This window comes from Myxocyprinus asiaticus, chromosome 2 (assembly GCF_019703515.2).
Source record: "Myxocyprinus asiaticus isolate MX2 ecotype Aquarium Trade chromosome 2, UBuf_Myxa_2, whole genome shotgun sequence".
Lineage (NCBI taxonomy): Eukaryota > Metazoa > Chordata > Actinopteri > Cypriniformes > Catostomidae > Myxocyprinus > Myxocyprinus asiaticus.
In genome coordinates, this window is record NC_059345.1 from 58791439 (window position 1) to 58814448 (window position 23010).

At 38.8% G+C, this 23010-nt stretch overlaps 1 protein-coding gene across 4 annotated transcripts in view; it reads left to right on the plus strand.

Moving 5' to 3' along the window:
• The window catches only part of LOC127450427 (ADAMTS-like protein 1), a 292344-nt gene that overhangs the window by 214281 nt on the left and 55053 nt on the right, over nucleotides 1–23010 (plus strand). For all 4 annotated transcript variants that reach the window (XR_007898997.1, XM_051714544.1, XM_051714547.1 and 1 more), the window contains 6 exons: nucleotides 2157–2268; nucleotides 2510–2648; nucleotides 10032–10082; nucleotides 10598–10802; nucleotides 19575–19722; nucleotides 20446–20530. Coding sequence is in view for 3 of the 4 variants with exons in the window: in XM_051714544.1 (XP_051570504.1) it covers nucleotides 2157–2268; nucleotides 2510–2648; nucleotides 10032–10082; nucleotides 10598–10802; nucleotides 19575–19722; nucleotides 20446–20530 (740 nt within the window). In the remaining variant the exon portion in view is untranslated. The remainder of the gene's footprint in view (nucleotides 1–2156; nucleotides 2269–2509; nucleotides 2649–10031; nucleotides 10083–10597; nucleotides 10803–19574; nucleotides 19723–20445; nucleotides 20531–23010) is intronic.

Here is a 23010-nt window from a genome sequence, read left to right on the forward strand (position 1 = left end):
TCATTGTTAGTTCATGTTAACTAATGTTGGTAACTAAGGTTAAAGGAATGTACCTGGTTCAAAACAAGTTAAGCTCAATCAACAGCATTTGTGGCATAATATTGATTACCACAAAAATGAATTTTGACTCGTCTCTCCTTTTCTTTAAAAAAAGCAAAAATCTTGGTTACAGTGAGGCACTTACAATAAAAGTGAATGGGGGCCAATTTCTGAACATTAAAGGTGCAGTATGTAAGATTCAGAAATCCTTGTTATTAATGACACCTGTGGCCATTAAGTGAACTGCAGCCAGCTACCTGTTTCTCATGCTCGCACTCGTGCACACACTCCATAGGGATGCGAGCATCGACCAAAACAATGACGTAACGTACAAAGAGACAACGTGATTCACCGGCATCATGCTGACAGATGAGGTAGCATAATTAAAATTACACAGTTATGATTGTTTTACTACAAACTTTGAGACTGTATATTATATTTGACTCTCCAGTGCTGGAACAGGACTAAAACAAAGTGTGGATATAGGTCTGATTATGCGAGACTGTAGTTTGAAGTAATCACTTTTCTTTGCATGATACATAGGCTATCGTATAAATGCAGTCAATGTCGGCGTTAGCTAGCTAGACAGCTTTATCAATAGCTGTTAGCTAAATTTGGTGGATGATGACAGTAGCTGTTTATAAAATAGACTGTACATTATAAATACTGTATGTTGACACAATTCAGTATTGATGTGATTCCATCACATATATCAATATATCGATGCGCTATTGTTTTATAATAATAGAATGTATATATTTTCTGTATAACCAAGTTACATTACACTACTGAATGGGTCTTTTTGCATTATCTTGAACATTGTCTAGCGTTCATTTCATGTGTTATTGTAGTTTAGCTAAAATACACAGATCAATCCTTATGCACTATATTTCATATGCTTTGCAGTTATGTAAGCTTACCTGTCCAATAAGAAGAATGCCAATTCAGGGTCGGTTTTGATCCCCAAAACCGAATGAAGGTCCCTTCAGGAATCAAACGGCCTCTCTAGTTTTCGCTCAACCACGTTCACGTTCTCGCTTAGCCAGACAGGATTCAGTAGATAAATGTTTTTTTCTTTTTTTTTTTTTTTTTTTTTTGGCTTACTCGGAGTTTGTGTAGGAGTTGGTGTTGTGCTGGGAGCCGGACGTTTGCTGGATTCCATCTCTAAGATAACGTTACCTAGTGTTGCGGACTGTCTGTTGACATGGAAGAGAAACTATTACTGAGGCAAGGTAAACGTCACATCCTTTGGATTTTCCCGACAAAAGCGACCCACTCCCTTCACATGAAAATCAGTCTACAGGCTTTAATAGGCAACCTAGGAAGTCCGAGAAGGGCTCATTTTTTAAGTTGCGTTACAAGCCGTTCACACAAAATTGTTACATGTTGCACCTTTAAAATACTCACTGTTTCAAAGTATAACCACAAGACATAAAGGATATGTATGTAAAAATTATTTTAGTGTGATCAAATCACTTACTAACCTTTTCTGTGTGAAGTTATAGCCAATTTTACAACTTCATTACCATGACGATGTAATGTCAACAAACCCTAAAACGGCTGAAATATGACAATTTAAACAACTTTACAGCTCAAAAAATATGCAAGTTTTAACAGAAGAATGAATGTGTGCTTTTATAAAATGATATGCTTCACATTTCTGTGTTTAAACCCTCCAAAAATTGGCCACATTCACTTTCATTGAGCCCATTCACTTCCATTATAAGTGCCTCACTGAAACCCAGATTTTTGGATTCTTTTTTTAAAGAAAAGGAGGCACGAGTCAAAACTAATTTTTGTGGTAACATTATGCCACAAATGCTGTCAATTGAGCTTAACTTGTTTTGAACCCGGAACATCCTTTTAACATATAGAACCTTACTGTAAAGTGTTGCCATATTCTCAGCTTCGTTTAACACATTTTACCATACTCAAATCCACTCTATAGATTTTTTTTTTATTTTTTATTTTTTTCACAATCAGTGCAGAAAGTGTGCAGATTCTATGTGGGACTCTTTATAAGTCAGTCATTTACCATTATGACATAACAAACATAACATAGCAGACATGTCATTTTATATTTCATAATGGAAGCTGCCTTGTTTTTGTATCTTTAGGTAAAATACACAAATGGAGCAGACAGCGTGATCCAGTTCATTTTCTACCAGCCCATAGTCCATCGCTGGAGAGAGACTGACTTCTTTCCTTGTTCGGTCACCTGTGGAGGGGGTGAGACACTCCAATCAATAACTTTACAATAACTCAATCATGCATTTTCATCAGTATTCTCAGCATAAATTGTCTCTAATGGAATGACTTGTGGAAATTTTGAGTAGGGTAAAGGTTTAAGATCTGAGTTAGGTCAGGTTAAGGGTTAGGTTTCAAGTATCAGGATACCAAGACTCAAATCATTGTTCAAGTGTCACAGCATCATATAGATAATTCTTTCAACATGCATTTTTTGTTACAGGGTATCAATTGACATCAGCAGAATGTTTTGACCTTCGGAGTAACCGTGTGGTGGTAGACCAGTACTGCCACTATTACCCTGAGAATGTTAAACCCAAACCCAAACTACAGGAGTGCAATATGGACCCGTGTCCTGCAATGTGAGTGTCTGTCAGTACAACACATAAAAGATATGAAAATGTAATGTTTAAAAATTATTTAATTAAAAAATACACAACCAGTCAAAAGTTTTTGCACACCTAATCATTCTTTATTACTATTACTTTCCACATTTTAGAATAATAGTGAAGTAATCCAAACTATAAAAAAACACAAATAGAAGTATGTGAATTACACAGTACTGTAAAAAGTGGTTACATGCTGTTGTGAACTTAAGAAGTTGTTTCTACTTGATTTGACTCTTAAAAATTACTTTTGTTGGTTTATTTGGGTTGATTTAGTTGTATTCATATTTTTGACTTTAGATTTTAGTTTATTTAGATGTTACCACATGAAGTATATTTTAGGTTACCTGACAAAACATTTTTATAGTGCATGTAGCGACCATAAAAATGTTTAATCATTCTGAGCGTTCTGTCAGCCAAGTTCATGAGGTATTCACATTTACATTTATTCATTTGGCAGATGCTTTTATATTGACTTACAAAAGAGGAATGATGCAATCGATTCATCTTAAGGTGACAGTAGTACGAAAAGTGCTGCATTACAAAGTTTCAATTGAATCAGAAAATACTATCCAAGACAGATTAGAGTGTAACAGAAATAATGAATATATACTGTATATATATATATATATATATATATATATATATATATATATATATATATACAGTACTGTGCAAAAGTTTTAGGCACTTAAGATGTTTTATAAAACATTTGTCTTAAGATGGTTATTTATATCTTCAGCTTTAGTGTGTCAATAGGAAAAATAAATTTTAAACTCCCAAACATTACTTTTGCAAATAGAAAAGATTAGAATAGAAGAACAGGGAGCTCTGCAACGGATGGTATGGCCCCCACAGAGCCCCCCCACTGAACATCGAGTCAGTCTGGGATTACATGAAGAGACAGAAGCAATTGAGACAGATAAATAGACAGAAGAACTGTGGTGAATTCTCCAAGAAACTTGTTAGATCCTGTCTGCCAACAACCAAGAAAAACTGTGTCCAGGTGTACCTAGGAGAATTGGGGCTGTTTTAAAGGCAAAGGTGGCCACACCAAATACTGATTTAGCTTTTTTATGTTTACTGGACTTTGTATGATGTTAATTGATTAATGAAAACTATTTATGGCATTATTTTTGAAGACATCCTCATTATGCAAAATTTGTCACAAGTGCCTAAAACTTTTGCACAGTAAATATATATATATATATATATATATATATATATATATATATATATATATATATATATATATATACACACATACAGTTGTGCTCAAAAGTTTGCATACCCTTGGAGAATTGGTAATATATGACCATTTTTAAAGAAAACATGAGTGAGCAGGCAAAATACATTTCTTTTATTTCTTATGGGATTCATATTCAACTGTAGTTTATAACAGAATGGCACAATCATAAAACAAAACATGGCAACAATGAAAAAAATGAAATGACCCATGTTCAAAAGTCTGCATACCCTTAGTTTTTAATACTGTGTATTGCCCCCTTTAGCATCAATGACAGCGTGCAGTCTTTTGTAATAGTTGTCTATGAGGCCCCAAATTCTAGCAGGTGGTATAGCTGCCCATTCGTCTTGGCAAAATGCAAAGTCATGCAAAGTCTTTGGTCATCTTGCATGAACCGCATGTTTGAGATCTCCCCAGAGTGGCTCGATGATATTAAGGTCAGGAGACTGTGATGGCTACTCCAGAACCTTCACCATTTTCTGCCCACTGGAGGGTCAACTTGGCCTTGTGCTTAGGGTCATTGTCGTGCTGGAAAGTCCAAGAGCGTCCCATGTGCAGCTTTCATGCAGAAGAATGCAAATTGTCTGCCAGTATTTTCTGATAACATGCTGCATTCATCTTGCCATCAATTTTCACAAGATTCCCCATGCCTTTAGAGCTCTCACACCCCCAAAACATCAGTGAGCCACCACCATGCTTCACAGTGGGTATGGTATTCTTTTCACTATAGGCCTTGTTGACCCCTCTCCAAACATAGCGCTTATGGTTGTGACCATAAAGCTCTATTTTGGTCTTGTCACTCCAAATTACAGTGTGCCAGAAGCTGTGAGGCGTGTCAAGGTGTTGTCGGGCATATTGTAACCGGGCTTTTTTGTTGCATTGGGTTCTTTCTGGCAACTCGACCATGCAGCTCATTTTTGTTCAAGTATCGTCGTATTGTGCTCCTTGAAACAACCACACCGTCTTTTTCCAGAGCAGCCTGTATTTCTCCTGAGGTTACCTGTGGGTTTTACTTTGTATCCCGAACAATTCTTCTGGCAGTTGTGGCTGAAATCTTTCTTGGTCTACCTGACCTTGGCTTGGTATCAAGAGATCCCTGAATTTTCCACTTCTTAATAAGTGATTGAACAGTACTGACTGGCATTTTCAAGGCTTTGGATATCTTTTTATATCCTTTTCCATCTTTATAAAGTTCCATTACCTTGTTACGCAGGTCTTTTGACAGTTCTTTTCTGCTCCCCATGGCTCAGTATCTTGCCTGCTCAGTGCATCCACGTGAGAGCTAACAAACTCATTGACTATTTATACAGACACTAATTGCAATTTATAAAGCCACAGGTGTGGGAAATTAACCTTTAATTGCCATTTAAACCTGTGTGTGCCACCTTGTGTGTCTGTAACAAGGCCAAACATTCAAGAGTATGTAAACTTTTGATCAGGGTCATTTGGGTGATTTCTGTTATCATTATGATATAAAAAGGAGCCAAACAACTATGTGATAATAAATGGCTTCATATGTTCACTTTCCTTAAATAAAAGACGATTGACGATTTTCATAAAATGAAAATTTTACATGATCAGTCATATTTTCAAAATCAATGCCAAAATTGCACAATTTCTGACAGGGTATGCAAACTTTTGAGCACAACTGTGTATATATATATATATATATATACCTGTATCCACCTGTAATGCTTTTTCAACAATATTGAGGAAGTTCCCATGTATGCTTGTTGCCTGCTTTTCCTTCACAATCTGTCCTCATCTGTTTCAAAAATAATTGTCTACATAACTAATTTCAAGCATTTATATATAAGCCTTTATATCAAAAGTTTTTTTTAATTCATGAAAAACATAAATTAAATCATTGTGTCCAAGCCTTTGTAATATCTAGCTATATCTAAATGCTTCTTTGCATTCAAGTCAAGTCATTTTTATTTGTATAGCGCATTTCACAACACACATCGTTTCAAAGCAGCTTTACAGAAGATCAGGCATTAACAGAAGATAAAACTGTAATATCTATAATGTCTTAGAGTCATCATTGTGTAGTTTGATAAAATATGATTGTGTATTGTTTAAAAATAAGTAATTAAATAATAATTGTATTTATAACCCCAGTGAGCAAGCCGAAGGCGACTGTGGCAAGGAACACAAAACTCCATAAGATGTTGGTTAATGGAGAAAAATAACCTTGGGAGAAACCAGACTCACTGTGGGGGCCAGTTCCCCTCTGGCTAACATCATGAATATAATGCCAATATTACTTATGTATAGTGCAAGTCATGGTTTAAAATTATTAAACTAAGTGTTAAGGGTCAGTGTTTAAAACAAAGATTTTGTAAGAACTGTAAGATTAATGACTAATGTCTTTGAAGTTCATCCTGGATTAACTGCAGAAGTTCACATAGATGCAATTGCCCTTGTTAGTTGGCTGATGAAGGGTTTTGTTGGCAATTAAATGATAGTCTATGTATTCAATTTCAAGAGTGTAGTCCATCATTAGACCGAGGTGATGTAGGCAGAGATCAGTTAGGTACATCGCAGTTCAACCTGGCTGGTAATTTCAGTGAGGTCTATCCTAAATCCAAGGTTCAGGCAATGGCATATGAAGTATCCCATGTCTTATGGTTGGAGTTGGCATCAGTTCATCCTCTGAAGTCCATCGTAATAGACTGAAGTGATGTTTGGCTGGCACTAGCTGCTATTGGTCATCATCACACAGCAACACATAGCAGTGGAGTTCAACACCAAGCAGGAACGGAGCTGGATCTGGCCGGTTCTGGTGACCTTAGGATAGGAGTCCCGAGGTTGAGACAGGGAAACAAATAAAATAATATTAGCGTAGATGCCATTCAATTTATTGCAGATTTATAGATCATGATCAATGTTTCTGGTTCTGGCAGACCTAACTAAAACAGCCTAATTGTGAGTTGAAGGATAAATTAGGTGTTTGCCTGGCTAAATAGATGAGTCTTTAGTCTAGACTTAAACTGAGTGAGTGTGTCTGCATTTCGAACAGAGTTAGGGAGACTATTCCATAGTTTAGGAGCCAAATATGAAAAGGATCTACCTCCTTTTGTGGATTTTGGTATTGTAGGAACTATTAACAGGCCAGAATTTTGCGATCGTAATGAACGTGATGGAATATAGTGTGGTAGAAGGTCACTTAAGTACTGCAGAGCTGGACCATTCAAAGCTATGTACGTAGTTACCAGAATTTTAAAATTAATATGAAATTTAACAGGTAGCCAATGTAACGATGATAAAATGGGGCTAATATGATCATATTTCTTGGTTCTAGTCAGCACTCTGGCTGCTGCATTTTGAATCAATTGAAGTTTATTTATTGATCTTGCTGGACATCCTCCCAGTAATGCATTACAATAATCTGATCTTGAGGTCATGAACTCATTAATTAGTTTTCCGGCATCAGCAACAGAGAGCATGTGTCGTAATTTAGCAATATTTCTAGAAGCATTGTGAACAACATATCATTTTAAAGTGGTCATGACATGAGAAAACAAATTTTACTTTATCTTTTGACATACAGGTGCATCTCAATAAATTAGAATGTCGTGGAAAAGTTCATTTATTTCAGTAATTCAACTCAAATTGTGAAACTCGTGTATTAAATAAATTCAGTGCACACAGACTGAAGTAGTTTAAGTCTTTGGTTCTTTTAATTGTGATGATTTTGGCTCACATTTAACAAAAACCCACCAATTCACTATCTCAAAAAATTAAAAAATTAATTTATTGAGATGCACTTGTATAAGAGGTCATTGTACTATAAAAACATACTGCAAGTTTCAGAACTCTAAACTTCCTCCTCAATGCAAAAAGAGCATTTATTGAAACAAAGCTGCAAAAACGACCTGTTTGCATGTGACTGCCTCCACAACAACACATCGATGCCTACTTTACCTTTAATCACTTCCGTAGCCTGCCCAGTAGTGGTGAGCAGTGAGATTGCAACAGGTTAGTTAAAGATGAAGTGTGTAATTTAGTGGCACCAAACAGAATTCCAAATATAAAGTATGTTGTCAGACAACCTTAGCCAACACTCCTTAGACTCATCATGTCCTTTTGCACTCTCTGATTCCCTATGAACAAATAGGCCACACTAAATAAAAGTTGATAAACATTTAAAGTCATAATGAACAAGACCACTATAACATTTACACACCAGACTAAAAGTGTGGCAGAGTAATCGGGTCATCCAATGACATCGTTGGATTAAACAGCAGCTTGTTGTTGAGGGGGATCCAGCACATGAGGTAGGATGATTCTTCTGGTAACTAGTAAGCATAACAACAGCGCTGTTACTGACCATTTTGGCACCCATGGCAGGATTGCCGTTGATGATGGCAGGAGGTGGCGGTGTATTAGTGACTTGCGCGGCGATCTCTTTATTGCCGCTCCTGTTGCCAGAGTGATCTCATCATTGGTAGTGTGTGTGTGTGTGTGTGTGTGTGTGTGTGTGTGTGTGTGTGTGTTTGTGACGCCAATGTTCACTCTGGTTTTATTCCATTCTCTCTGTCTCTGTAGGCGATGCTAACTTTCTTTTCCTTTGTACGCTTCTGCCATGGTTTTTCATATACCACCGGCTGAACAAGTAGCCACGCCCCAAACTCACGCTATAGGTTGAGCTAGAAAGGGATGGGCAGAGCTGAGCGGCCCGCTTAAAATATAAACATCAATGTTTGAGTGCCTGGGAGGCTGAGTGTTTATACATTTTGGAAGGTAAACTCACGAATGACTTAAAAAAAAAAAAAAAAAAAAAAAAAAAGTTACATACTTCACCTTTAAGAGCAGAGAGCCAATCATAACATTGGCATGTAATGTCAAGCACCACAACCAAGTTTTTCTGGGGGACAGAATGAGGGTGGAAAATGATTATGTTTTAGAAATATATGACTGTTTTTTGTGCAAAAATCTTTACTAAAATTAAAAGTGAACCTCAAGGAACATAAACTGCCAGAACAAAAAAAAAAAAAAAAAGTCCCCATTTTGATTTAATAAGTAGATTCTTTAGAGCCTATGATTGGATCATTATTGCAGTGATTAATATGTTTCAGCTGGCAGCAATTCGTTTAACCCTAACTGATGCAATGTGTAGCTTCTCATTTTTTAAACAACCATGTCGGAAGACGTATCCCATGGTCGTGGAAAAGATGTTACTGTGTTTCAGAAGGTGCAAATTATTGGCCTGCATCAAGCAAAGAAAACAACTAAGGAGATTGCTGAAATCACTGGAATTGGGTTAAGAACTGACCAGCGCATTATTAAAACCTGGAAGGAAAGTGGTGAACTGTCAGGTTCGCGGAAGAAATGTGGTCGGAAAAAAATCTTGAATGATCATAATCGGAGATCCCTAAAAAACTGGGTGTAGTCACAACATAAAAAATCAACAGTAGAACTCACAGCTATGTTTAATAGTGAAAGTAAAAGCATTTCCACCTGCACAATGTGATGACAGGATTGGGACTAAACAGCTGTGTGGCCACAAGATAGCCACTTGTTAGTGAGGCTAGTCGGAAAAAATGACTTCAATTTGCTAGGGAGAATAAAGATTGTAATGTGGAGCAATGGAAAAAGGTCATGTGGTCTGATGAGTCCAGATTTACCCTATCCCAAAGCTATGGGCATGTCAGGGTAAGAAGGGAAGCGCATGAAGCGATGCACCCGTCATGCATTGTGCCCACTGTACAAGCCTCTGGAGGCAGTGTTGTGATCTGGGGTTGCTTCAATTGGTCAGGTCTAGTCTCAGCAATGTTGTCTGGCAATAAAATGAAGTCAGGTGACTGCCTGAATGTACTGAATGACCCGGTTATCCCATCAATGGATTTTTTCTTCCCTGACGGTACGGGCATATTTCAGGACGACAATGCCAAGATTCATACGGCTCAAAACTAAAGGTGGTCCAATGAAATATTAGAGTATGCAATTTTTTTTGGCCAGGCAGTATATTAAAATATGTAGATTTCTTTTTAAAAGGCAGGTCATTGCCCCTTTAAGATACTTAGCCCTATTAGGTATGCAAATCTTTCACTTTTCTAAATGATCCCTTGTTACATTATTCTGATCTCTTCATATTTCTCTTTTTTCAGCGACGGATACAAGCAGATCATGCCTTATGACCTTTACCACCCTTTACCACGGTATGTATTTCACCTTTCCTCGTATAATATGCTGTAGTTTCTCCTTAGCCTATATCTGATCTCAGAGTCCATTCCAGATTTCCAGTCCACCTGAGACTGAGTTTGCAGAGTAACATTACAGGCTTATTTCCTCAAAACACAGAGAGCCAAAGGTCTCAGATACTATTGCAGTGAAGCAAAGTACGGGATTTCAGCCAGACTGGGAGAAAGTGAAGCTTCTCAGTCCTCAGAGTGAAATACTGGGGCTACATTTATCTCCTTTAAGATTATCATTGACAGAAGAATAAAGTGGTGATGGGTGTATTGTGTGTTTTTTTGTGATGTAATGTGGTAAAAACGCATCTGCGTAGCTTTAAAACTCGCTTCATTGTTTGCTGTCAAAACAGTTTTTATTTGTAAGTATTACCTGTGAGAATAATTCTTAGAATTATGTTTCCACAATACAGATTGTATGGCACATTAGTCAATTCAAAGTCTATGTGGCTTGTTGTTTACAGTACACTTGTGTATTTTAGGTGGGAGAGCAGCCCCTGGACAACCTGTTCCACATCATGCGGTGGGGGGGTCCAGAGCCGCTCGGTCTCCTGTGTGGAAGAAGATATGCAGGGCAACATGAACCCTACAGATGAATGGAAGTGCCTGTATGCACCAAAGACACCGATTCTACAGCCATGCAACACCTTTGACTGTCCTACATGGCTGGCACAAGAGTGGTCACCGGTATCTGAATAACATTACTATACTTTTTTCCTTTTATACTTTATTTTTTACTGTTTTTATTATTATTATTATTATTATTATTATCATTATTATTATTATTACTAAGAGCTGCATCAGGCAGCCCTTGAGATGTACAACAGCATGAAGCACCAAAATATAAAAGTTTAAAAATAAAAATGTTTTAGACAATATATCTACATTTTTATCATTTCGAACATTTCAAACCATCTCAAACCACCTTTTTGGGAAATATTTTGCTTGAGAATATGCTTGTGCATTTTTACTTTAAAATAAATTCCAATTGGTTTGATATTTTGTTATTTAATTCATAGAAATTCACACTAGGATTATTTTAATGTAAATTATACACTGTGGCACCAAAAGGTATAAGGGAGTACAATCCCATATTGTCACATTCTGTCTTCCTCATGTTTCCCTAGGACTCTTATTTTGAAGTTGTTCCCCTGGACTACATTTCCCATAGTTCACTGCCCTCATCACTTCCATCTGTTCCACATCATCCTCAGTTGTCTTCTATTCCCTCATTAGTTCCTTTTGTATATATACCCTCCAGTTTTGTTCATTCATTGTCAGTTTTCGTCCATGTAATGCTTGTGGTAGTTTGTAGATGTTGGTTTATGGCACTCCATGTTGTTTTATATCATCTTCATCTTCATCTTCTTCTTCTTCATTAAAGCCTGCAAATACGTAGATCCATTGCCTCTCACCTCTTCTGCATCATCTTCACTACCACAAGTCGTGACAAAAGAACTGACCCACAAAGATGGATCTACCGGCTGTGAAAATCTTCCTCCTCGAGCAAGGAGACTGTCCAGTTGAGGATCGCGTTCGTGAGTTTCTCCAGCTGGCGAATTTGGTGCACTATGATGACCAAGATCTGGTGAGTTTCTTCTGGACTGGCCTGAATAGTGCACTAAAGGAGCTAATGCCTCCGGCCGATCCTCACTTGATGCTTCTCAAGTTCGTGGAGGTGGCTCTACAGCTTAGCAGCTCTCCTTTCACTGTGGGTGTCGAGGATGAGGACTTGGAATCTCCTCCCACAGTGGATTCCTCCAAGCCTTCACCGGTTCCTCCCTCCAAGCCCCTCCGCTCCTCCCTCCAAACCTGCCACTGTCAATGAGCCAGCGCCCACGCCTGCCACGGTCAACGAGCCTGTAGCTTCGCCCGTCCCAGAGCCTGTAGCCTCGCCCGTCCCAGAGCCAGTACTAGTAGCCCCGTCTGTCCCAGAGCCAGCTTTCACCGGGTTGGTAGACCTGGACTTTTTTACCCCCTGATTCCCACCCTGACTACCTTTCACCCTCCACTGGTTCCAGCCAGCATACTGGATACCCTGGTTCTGTCCAGTGCCCTATCCCTTCCTCCTCTGCTGGCTCCACATAGGACATCCGCTCCTTTTCCTCCCTCTGTTCAGCCAGTTCCCCTCAAGTCACCGGCTCGACCATCGGTCCCGGTGACTCCACAGTCAAGGGGATCTGTCGACCCTCCAACTCTGCCTTGTCCCTCCGATCCCTATTCATCGCCTCGGCTCTATGTCCCCTCATCTCCACTGTGGGCCGTCAGCCTATCAGCGTCACCGGGGTCCCTCGTCCCTCCAGCTCCGCCTTGGTCCTTCAGTCACCTGGCTCTGCCTTCGGCTCCACCAGGGACCTCCTTCTCTCCGGCTCCGCCTCAGTCCTCTGATTCCCCCAGCTCCACCTCGGTCCTCCGAGCCTCCAGCTCCACCATGGCCCTTCGAGCCTTCAGCTGCTCTCCGGGCACTAAGATCCCCAGTTCCGCCCCTCGAGCCTCTCATGGCTCCACCTTCCATGGCTCCGAGCCTCTCACGTCTCCACCTTCCTTGGCTCCACCTCCCATGACTCAGCCTCCCAGGCCTCCTGATCCTGTCCCTGCTCTGTGGCTGCCTCCCAGGCCTCCTGATCCTGTCCCTGCTCTGTGGCTACCTCCCAGGCCTCCTGATCCTGTCCCTGCTCTGTGGCCGCCTCCCAGGCCTCCTGATCCTGTCCCTGCTCTGTGGCCGCCTCCCAGGCCTCCTGATCCTGTCCCTGCTCTGTGGCCGTCTCCCAGGCCTCCTGATCCTGTCCCTGCTCTGTGGCCGTCTCCCAGGCCTCCTGACCCTGTCCCTGCTCTGTGGCCACCTCCTGACCCTGTCCCTGCTCTGTGGCCACCCCCCAGGCCTCCCGACCCTGTCCCAGCCCTGAGGCCGCCCCCCAGGCCTCCCGACCCTGTCCCAGCCCTGAGGCCGCCCCCCAGGCCTCCTGACTCTGTCCCAGCCCTGAGGCCGCCCCCCAGGCCTCCTGACTCTACCCCTGTCCTATGGTCACCTGTTTCCTCCTGCCCTTCTCCATCTTTAGGTGCCAGGAGTCGCCTTGTAAGGGGGGTAATGTCATGTTCTGTCTTCATGTTTCCCTAGGACTCTTATTTTTGAAGTTTTTCCCCTGGACTACATTTCCCATATTTCACTGCCCTCATCACTTCCATCTGTTCCACATCATCCTCACCTGTCTTCTATTCCCTCATTAGTTCCTTTTGTATATATACCCTCCAGTTTTGTTCATTCATTGTCAGTTCTCATCCATGTAATGCTTGTGTTAGTTTGCAGATGTTGGTTTATGGCACTCCATGTTGTTTTACATCGTCTTCATTAAAGCCTGCGAATAGATCCAACACCTCTTCATCATCATCACTACAAGTCGTGACACATATATTATTTAAATTATTTATATGGTTACTCTGTCCATATGTTGTCAAATAAGAAAAATAATCTGGTATAATGGATTTTCTCCTTAAAGGGATAGTTTACCCAAAAACAAAAATTCTCATGCCATCCCAGGTGTGTATGACTTTCTTTCTTCTGCAGAACACTGTAGGTCCATACAATGCAAGTGAATGGTAGAATGAAGAATGCAAATCACTAAAAAACAAAAGAAGAAGAAGAATGTGAAAGTGGAGATATATGGTATTAAAAAAAGGACTTAAACATTGACCTTTTATAATATTGACGCTTCTGAAGATGACGTAACCACTGGCATTTTTGTATGATGACTTGTGTGATTTTAGGAGATTCAAAGTTCTGGCCACCATTCACTTGCATTGTATGGATCTACAGAGCTGAGATATCCTTTTAAAAATATTTGTTTTATTCAGAAGAACAAAGAAAGTCATAAACATCTGGGATGGCATGAGGGTGAGTAAATGATGAGAGAATTTTCATTTTTGGGTGAACCATTCCTTTAAATTATGAATTATGTTAGACAGTCGTTTAAAAGTACGGATCATTTTATTTTTAAATCCAAGATAATTGTGATAATTTTTTCTCTTTTTGGTTTGGCTTAAATCAATAGACAAGAGTTTTACATTGTAATCCTGTTGTGTTATTGTTGGACGTCCTCTTTAAGAGAAATTGAATGGCATCCCACATGGTAGATCTCCTGCTTGAACTTTGGTTGAACTCCCATTTAAAGCAATTAGCACAATTACAACTGAACCATTTGCAACATGTCAAATGTACAAGTCATAAATGTTTATTGTACCTCTGTCTGGGTGTCTTAATGTAAATAGTATGCATCTCTCTGGACTCGTTTCACATTGCTGGCTTAACTCTGGCCTCAGCTTCATGTCTTCTAAGAAAATAGAGTAAGCTTCCTAATTATGAGCCAGTCTGTACCTTTAACTTAACTGCTTACCCTTGGGCATTTCACAGTTTCCTGTTAAACTCCCATAACTCTCTGGACCTCATGGCAATGAAGAAATATTCCAGACTTGCAAACTCAGCAATGCAGACCTTTACTATTTTTATTATAATTTTTTTTTATTTATTTATTGTTTTTGTCAGCATGTTACCCTTTAACCTCATAATAATGTAGCAGTGAGTGGCTCATTAATTTGTATTATAACTTTGATCCCACACAGCTTTCTGTTTCTAATGATGTGTTAATTGGTGAAAAGAGGTGAAAAATCTAGCGATCAATTTTCTGCCAGTCTGGCATAAACAGAAGACCTCACCATATGTGCCTTTTCTAGAATAGTGGGCTTCGGTCCATGGCTGAATTAATATTTTTTTTATTTCTAAACATTATGCTCCTGTGTTACTAACAGTAGCACAGTAGACCTCTCATGTCGATGGCATCAATATCAACAAATTACAAAGTCTTCTTGCTGTAAGTAGTACATAAACCCATACAGAAGTCTGATATATGACCATCTATGAACATACAGTTGTGCTCAAAAGTTTGCATACCCTTGGAGAATTGGTAATATATGACCATTTTTAAAGAAAACATGAGTGAGCAGGCAAAACACATTTCTTTTATTTCTTATGGGATTCATATTCAGCTGTAAGTTATAACAAAATGGCACAATCATAAAACAAAACATGGCAACAAAGAAAAAAATTTAATGACCCCTGTTCAAAAGTCTGCATACCCTTAGTTCTTAATACCATGTATTGCCCCCTTTAGCATCAATGACAGCGTGCAGTCTTTTGTAATAGTTGTCTATGAGGCCCCAAATTCTAGCAGGTGGTATAGCTGCCCATTCGTCTTGGCACAATGCCTCCAGGTCATGCAAAGTCTTTGGTCGTCTTGCATGAACCGCATGTTTTAGATCTCCCCAGAGTGGCTCGAAGATATTACGGTCAGGAGACTGTGATGGCCACTCCAGAAACTTCACCTTTTTCTGCCCACTGGAGGGTCAACTTGGCCTTGTGCTTAGGGTCATTGTCATGCTGGAAAGTCCAAGAGCATCCCATGCGCAGCTTTCGTGCAGAAGAATGCAAATTGTCTGCCAGTATTTTCTGATAACATGCTGCATTCATCTTGCCATCAATTTTCACAAGATTCCCCATGCCTTTAGAGCTCTCACACCCCCAAAACATCAGTGAGCCACCACCATGCTTCACACTGAGGATGGTATTCTTTTCACTATAGGCCTTGTTGACCCCTCTCCAAACATAGCACTTATAGTTGTGACCATAAAGCTCTATTTTGGTCTTGTCACTCCAAATTACAGTGTGCCAGAAGCTGTGAGGCATGTCAAGGTATTGTCGGGCATATTGTAACCGGGCTTTTTTGTTGCATTGGCTTCTTTCTGGCAACTCGACCATGCAGCTCATTTTTGTTCAAGTATTGTCATATTGTGCTCCTTGAAACAACCACACCATCTTTTTCCAGAGCAGCCTGTATTTCTCCTGAGGTTACCTGTGGGTTTTTCTTTGTATCCCGAACAATTCTTCTGGCAGTTGTGGCTGAAATCTATCTTGGTCTACCTGACCTTGGCTTGGTATCAAGAGATCCCTGAATTTTCCACTTCTTAATAAGTGATTGAACAGTACTGACTGGCATTTTCAAGGCTTTGGATATCTTTTTATATCCTTTTCCATCTTTATAAAGTTCCATTACCTTGTTACGCAGATCTTTTGACAGTTCTTTTCTGCTCCCCATGGCTCAGTATCTTGCCTGCTCAGTGCATCCACGTGAGAGCAAACAAACTCATTGACTATTTATACACAGACACTAATTGCAATTTAAAAAGCCACAGGTGTGGGAAATTAACCTTTAATTGCCATTTAAACCTGTGTGTGTCACCTTGTGTGTCTATAACAAGGCCAAACATTCAAGGGTATGTAAACTTTTGATCAGGGTCATTTGGGTGATTTCTGTTATCATTACGATTTAAAAAGGAGCCAAACAACTATGTGATAATAAATGGCTTCATATGATCACTATCCTTAAATAAAAGACAGGTTTTTTGCATGATCAGTCATATTTTCAAAATCATTGCCAACATTTCACAATTTCTGCCAGGGTATGCAAACTTTTGAGCACAACTGTATATATAAAATTGTAGTTCATTTATTTAGTAATATACAGTATGCACATATTTCAAGTTCCATTTAAAAATCCAGTGATATATACAAAAATGGAAATTCTGTGGTATTTTGAAATATATATAGCATCTTTGTATGTGACTTCTTTTATATCAGTGAAAACCATAAACAAGCAAACATATTATATATTTGTTTCACTTATGTTGCCATATATTTCTGTATGAGTAAATTGAAGCAAAATGTGACTTATCCATAACTTGTGCAAAAAAAAATATATATAATATACATGTATTATTTATGAAAATGGCAAGCACAATACTAAACCATTTTAATTTTGCATCAACATTGGTAAATAAATCAACTTTTATTTTAAAGAGGAAAGTGAATTTCCTTCCAAATCAATAAGAAAGAAATGGGAGGACCAATATTTGTGATAAAAAAAATAATATATACAGGTGCATCTCAATAAATTAGAATGTCATGGAAAAGTTCATTTATTTCAGTAATTCAACTCAAATTGTGAAACTCGTGTATTAAATAAATTCAATGCACACAGACTGAAGTAGTTTAAGTCTTTGGTTCTTTTAATTGTGATGATTTTGGCTCACATTTAACAAAAACCCACCAATTCACTATCTCAAAAAATTAGAATATGGTGACATGCCAATCAGCTAATCAACTCAAAACACCTGCAAAGGTTTCCTGAGCCTTCAAAATGGTCTCTCAGTTTGGTTCACTAGGCTACACAATCATGGGGAAGACTGCTGATCTGACAGTTGTCCAGAAGACAATCACTGATACCCTTCACAAGGAGGGTAAGCCACAAACATTCATTGCCAAAGAAGCTGGCTGTTCACAGAGTGCTGTATCCAAGCATGTTAACAGAAAGTTGAGTGGAAGGAAAAAGTGTGGAAGAAAAAGATGCACAACCAACCGAGAGAACCGCAGCCTTATGAGGATTGTCAAGCAAAATCGATTCAAGAATTTGGGTGAACTTCACAAGGAATGGACTGAGGCTGGGGTCAAGGCATCAAGAGCCACCACACACAGACGTGTCAAGGAATTTGGCTACAGTTGTCGTATTCCTCTTGTTAAGCCACTCCTGAACCACAGACAACGTCAGAGGCGTCTTACCTGGGCTAAGGAGAAGAAGAACTGGACTGTTGCCCAGTGTTCCAAAGTCCTCTTTTCAGATGAGAGCAAGTTTTGTATTTCATTTGGAAACCAAGGTCCTAGAGTCTGGAGGAAGGGTGGAGAAGCTCATAGCCCAAGATGCTTGAAGTCCAGTGTTAAGTTTCCACAGTCTGTGATGATTTGGGGTGCAATGTCATCTGCTGGTGTTGGTCCATTGTGTTTTTTGAAAACCAAAGTCACTGCACCCGTTTACCAAGAAATTTTGGAGCACTTCAGGCTTCCTTCTGCTGACCAGCTTTTTAAAGATGCTGATTTCATTTTCCAGCAGGATTTGGCACCTGCCCACACTGCCAAAAGCACCAAAAGTTGGTTAAATGACCATGGTGTTGGTGTGCTTGACTGGCCAGCAAACTCACCAGACCTGAACCCCATAGAGAAACTATGGGGTATTGTCAAGAGGAAAATGAGAAACAAGAGACCAAAAAATGCAGATGAGCTGAAGGCCACTGTCAAAGAAACCTGGGCTTCCATACCACCTCAGCAGTGCCACAAACTGATCACCTCCATGCCACGCCGAATTGAGGCAGTAATTAAAGCAAAAGGAGCCCCTACCAAGTATTGAGTACATGTACAGTAAATGAACATACTTTCCAGAAGGCCAACATTTCACTAAAAATGTTTTTTTTATTGGTCTTATGATGTATTCTAATTTTTTGAGATAGTGAATTGGTGGGTTTTTGTTAAATGTGAGCCAAAATCATCACAATTAAAAGAACCAAAGACTTAAACTACTTCAGTCTGTGTGCACTGAATTTATTTAATACACAAGTTTCACAATTTGAGTTGAATTACTGAAATAAATGAACTTTTCCACGACATTCTAATTTATTGAGATGCACCTGTATATATATATATATATGAATATTTTGAACCTCAAGTTTGAAGTGAACTTTTCTTAAATGCTTGTCTTGGCAAAGGACACAAAAACCCTCTTCTGGGGCAGCCACAGATTTTTTGGTGTTAGTTTTTCTCTTTTGATGTGGGAGTTGCAGCTAAAGCTTTCAGAAAGTCAGTGAGGAACTTTGATAATCTTTTTCCTTAAGTTTGCACAACTGCCTGAATGTGGTTGCTTTGTGAGGGGGATTCTTCAAAACCATGTATGATATCATATAGAATTTCAGGTATAGAGCTTCACTAACAAAAAGTGCTGTGGAATTACCATCTGATACCATTACTGTAACATAATTCCATCACATTATTTGTACCTGCCTTTAACTACAATGTCCTTAAGCATTTAATACAATGTACTTATTATGTACATAAGTGTTGGGTCTTTGTACTTACATTTAAAGTACCTGCATTTAATTACATCTGTAGTTACACTGTTAACCTTACCCCTAAGCCTAAACCTAACTCTACCCCAACCCTTACCGTAACCCCTAGTCCTAAACTTACCAGTAGCTCAACCTCAGTAACAGCAAATGTGAATTTTGTTAGAATTTTGCAGAACAATATGTAGTTACACAATAAAGTATTGTATGTATTCTAATTTTAGTACATAGTAAAGAAACCAAATATAAAGTGTGACCCAAAATGTTTTGTAAAGCTTGACTCTTCATTTAATAGCAGAAACCCATGTGCCATATTTCAGAGATGAAATCTCGTGTAATTAAGAAATGAATTAACATTCCTATTGTTTTGCCAATTATTCCTCCTATATTCCTTCCCTATTTCATAGTTTTGTCAGTGACTATGTGTGAAATCAATAATTGTGTTACTACCATCCTCTATAGTGCACAGTGACATGTGGACAGGGTCTGCGCTACAGAGTGGTCTTGTGTATAGATCACAGAGGTCTGCATGCTGGAGGCTGCAATCCCACCACTAAACCACACATCAAGGAAGAATGCCTTGTCACAGTGCCTTGCTACAAACCCATTGGTAAAATAACATTCTGTTCTAGGTTCATTACTAGTTTTAGATTGCATTGTATGCACCATCTGTTATTGTTTGAAATATTGAATAGTAGCACGATTGGTAATTCATCTGCATCAATCTTGAAATATTTTTTGATGAGGCCTGACTCGCAGTCAGCATTACAATTTAACTAAAAGATGTTTAGTGAGGTTAAGATCTGGGTAGTTTGTTCTTGTGTTTTTTCTTTGTTGTTCACCCAAAGTGATTTTAATGCTTTAGAAGACATGGATTAAACCACTGAAGCTGAATGGATTACTTTTATGCTGCATTTATGTCCTTTTCAGAGCTTGAAAGTTTTGTACCCCATTGACTTACATTACAAAAAGACCTCCTACATCCTTTAAAAAAATATTTGTTTGTGTTCCACTGAAAAAAGGAAGTCATATGAATTTGAAAATTACCATTTTAGCTTGAGCTGTTCTTTTAAGATTGGAATTGAGTGGCCTAGCCAGCACTGTCCATTATGTAGAAGAGGGTGTCCACTTACTTTTGGCCGTGTAGCGTATTTTAAGACTCCTATAAATGCATTTTAAAAATTTACTAAATCAAATAGATTACAAAAACTACTTTTGAATAGTATTGAAAACTGAATCATGAATCAAATCTACTCATTGTCAACCCGAACATTCACACTCCTATCTACATGCATACACCAGCTGACACACCTTTATCATGGGTCTGTTCTAGAGAAACTTCCTGTGGAAGCAAAGCCACCTTGGTTCAAGCAGGCCATAGAGTTGGAAGAAGACACCGCTTTATCTGAAGAACCCATGTAAGTGAACTTATTATTATTTCTAGGTTTTCCCATTGTTAACCAGCATTGCTGGTCACCATCTTATGTTGTATGGAATGCTAGTGTGCTTGAGTCCCAACCAGGCTTCTTAACTAGCTTAACCAGCAAGATTTTTTTTCCTAATTAACCATCCTCACTAAAAAAAAGACCATGCTAGTTGGTGGTTTGCTGGTGAACAGTTTGGCCATGCTGGTCCATCAGCTTGACCAGCACAAAACGAGCCTGGACCAATATGGAAATTCATGCCGGTCTAAGCATAAAGTATCATGAAGTATTTGTTTGTGTTTTTTAATCTCTTTGAATTATGTAATCAAAACATAGAGTGCAGTATGTGGCTTCCAGCTTTTCTCTCTGCGCACCTAAAGAATCTAACATCAGCTAGACAGGTCTGAACTATTTCCTGCGTAACTCTGATTTAGTAAGGGAAGAATGTCATGAATGCTCTCAAATTGTCTGAATGGAAAGTCTGATCTGAGAGTCTGCCATAGCTGACTGGCTCTTGAGAAATGAGACTGGTACAAACTGTGTAAATTGAAAGGACAGTGCAGGCAGAGGGAGGATAACCCACTGCTCTTCTGTGAGCAGACGCTCTGTTGAAACCATCTCAGATGATGATTTATACAGAAGAATGAAGCAGAGTGACGGATTATACAAATGTGCTGTATGAACGTGGAGATTTATAGAGTAAAATATTAGATTTTAAGGTCTAACATAAAAATTGTTGGGAGAGAATGGTGAAAGGATCGCATGGACATTTCAGGTTGTCCACAAGTGCAAAAGGACTGATATGACACATAGAGATAGAATGTGTGGATTGATGCAGCTTTTGCATTGTTGCAGTGTGTGTTGTAAATTGTGAAAACCACATAAATTGTTTAATCTGGCAAAGCCTGTGGAGTTCAATGAGCTACAATGGTGTTTCATGACAGTTCAAGGAAAGAATCATTTAAATAGTCATGTATATGCCTGCTTTATACAGTATACATGTAATGTCAAATGTCTATATCTCATAAGAATGAATAAATGATTTGGGAATGAGCTACTGTGGTTTACCCCTTCTGTTATGTTTAAAAAATAATAACATCTGTGATGTTCGGGTCAAAAATGACCCATATAGATTTCAACAGATTTTCAGCACACTCATCTATAAATTATGAACATGAAAACTGGCATAGGCTTACCTACATGTTTTCACATTGAACACAGGCTTACATAGTAGCATTTTAACAAAAAAGGGCGCCTATATGTCAGTTGTGGTACTACTCGTGTATAGTAGATATACAGAAATCCTTAGCTTTACTGTACTTGAAATAAGCTGATACTTAGATTACTTACAAATTGTATCTATTTGAAAGAAAAACAGAATCATGGTTTATATTTAGCAAATTTACAACCATAGGGATGTTGCAAAAAAGAGCATTTATTTTACAACAAATATATTGTCAGCATTGTCAAATCAACATTGTGCAGTTGAACTAAAATGACTGAATGTGTGTGTGTGTGTGTGTGTGTGTGTGTGTGTGTGTGTGTGTGTGTGTGTGTGTGTGTGTGTGTGTGTGTGTGAAAGAGAGAGAGAGATAGTGGCACACTTCACTCAAGAGAAGCTTCACAGCTGCATTGAAAAGCAGCAGTATTTCCCCCAGGTCAGATTTGTCCCAAACATTATCGGTGTAGGCGAAAATTTGACATTCCATAAATATAAACAAATATTTTAAAAACCTAACTTTTTTTTACATTTTCATTTAGTAAATTTTGAGGATAGATTGAGTCTAGTTTTTCACTGTTTTAACTATTAAACGGGTCAAAAATTACCCGAACATAACAGGAGGGTGTAGCACAGGAGGCGGAGGAGATTCGTTTGAATCCATGTGCAGAGAGGTTTTTTAGTGCACAGGACTGAAAACACAGAAGCAAGGACAAATCCAAGACAGAGGAGGGGTTCGAAGCCAAAGTCAGCACAGCTTGGACCTTTGAAGAACATTCACCTTATTCAGCCCTGCCCCTTTTCCACACTCCGCTCTTCCGAATTTTGTCATCTAACTTCCTGTTTGTATTGAAGCTACTTAGAAGAGAAGATCAAAATGGATTATGTGTAGGAGCACAGAAAGTATTCTTCACCAAGAGTTGATGGAGTGAGTTTTCATCACCCCTTTACTACGTGAAAATGCTAGTGAGGTATTTTTCTGTCACTCTAAATGTTCGTTTTTTCTGACACCCAAGGAGGTAAATAGGAGCTGGCAGATCTCATTCAGACATCTATGACACACTGCACTTTCTCATGATACAAGCATTTAATTGTTATACGTGTAATTCTGCTTAATGTTTAGGTTTCAACTTGTTAATAATTTGTGTTAAAATGTGCAGTTGATATGAAATTTCCAACAGTGACAGCTCATATTATTACACATGTTGTAACATTAAATCAAATTACAATTGTACTTTTTATATTTGTGACCCTA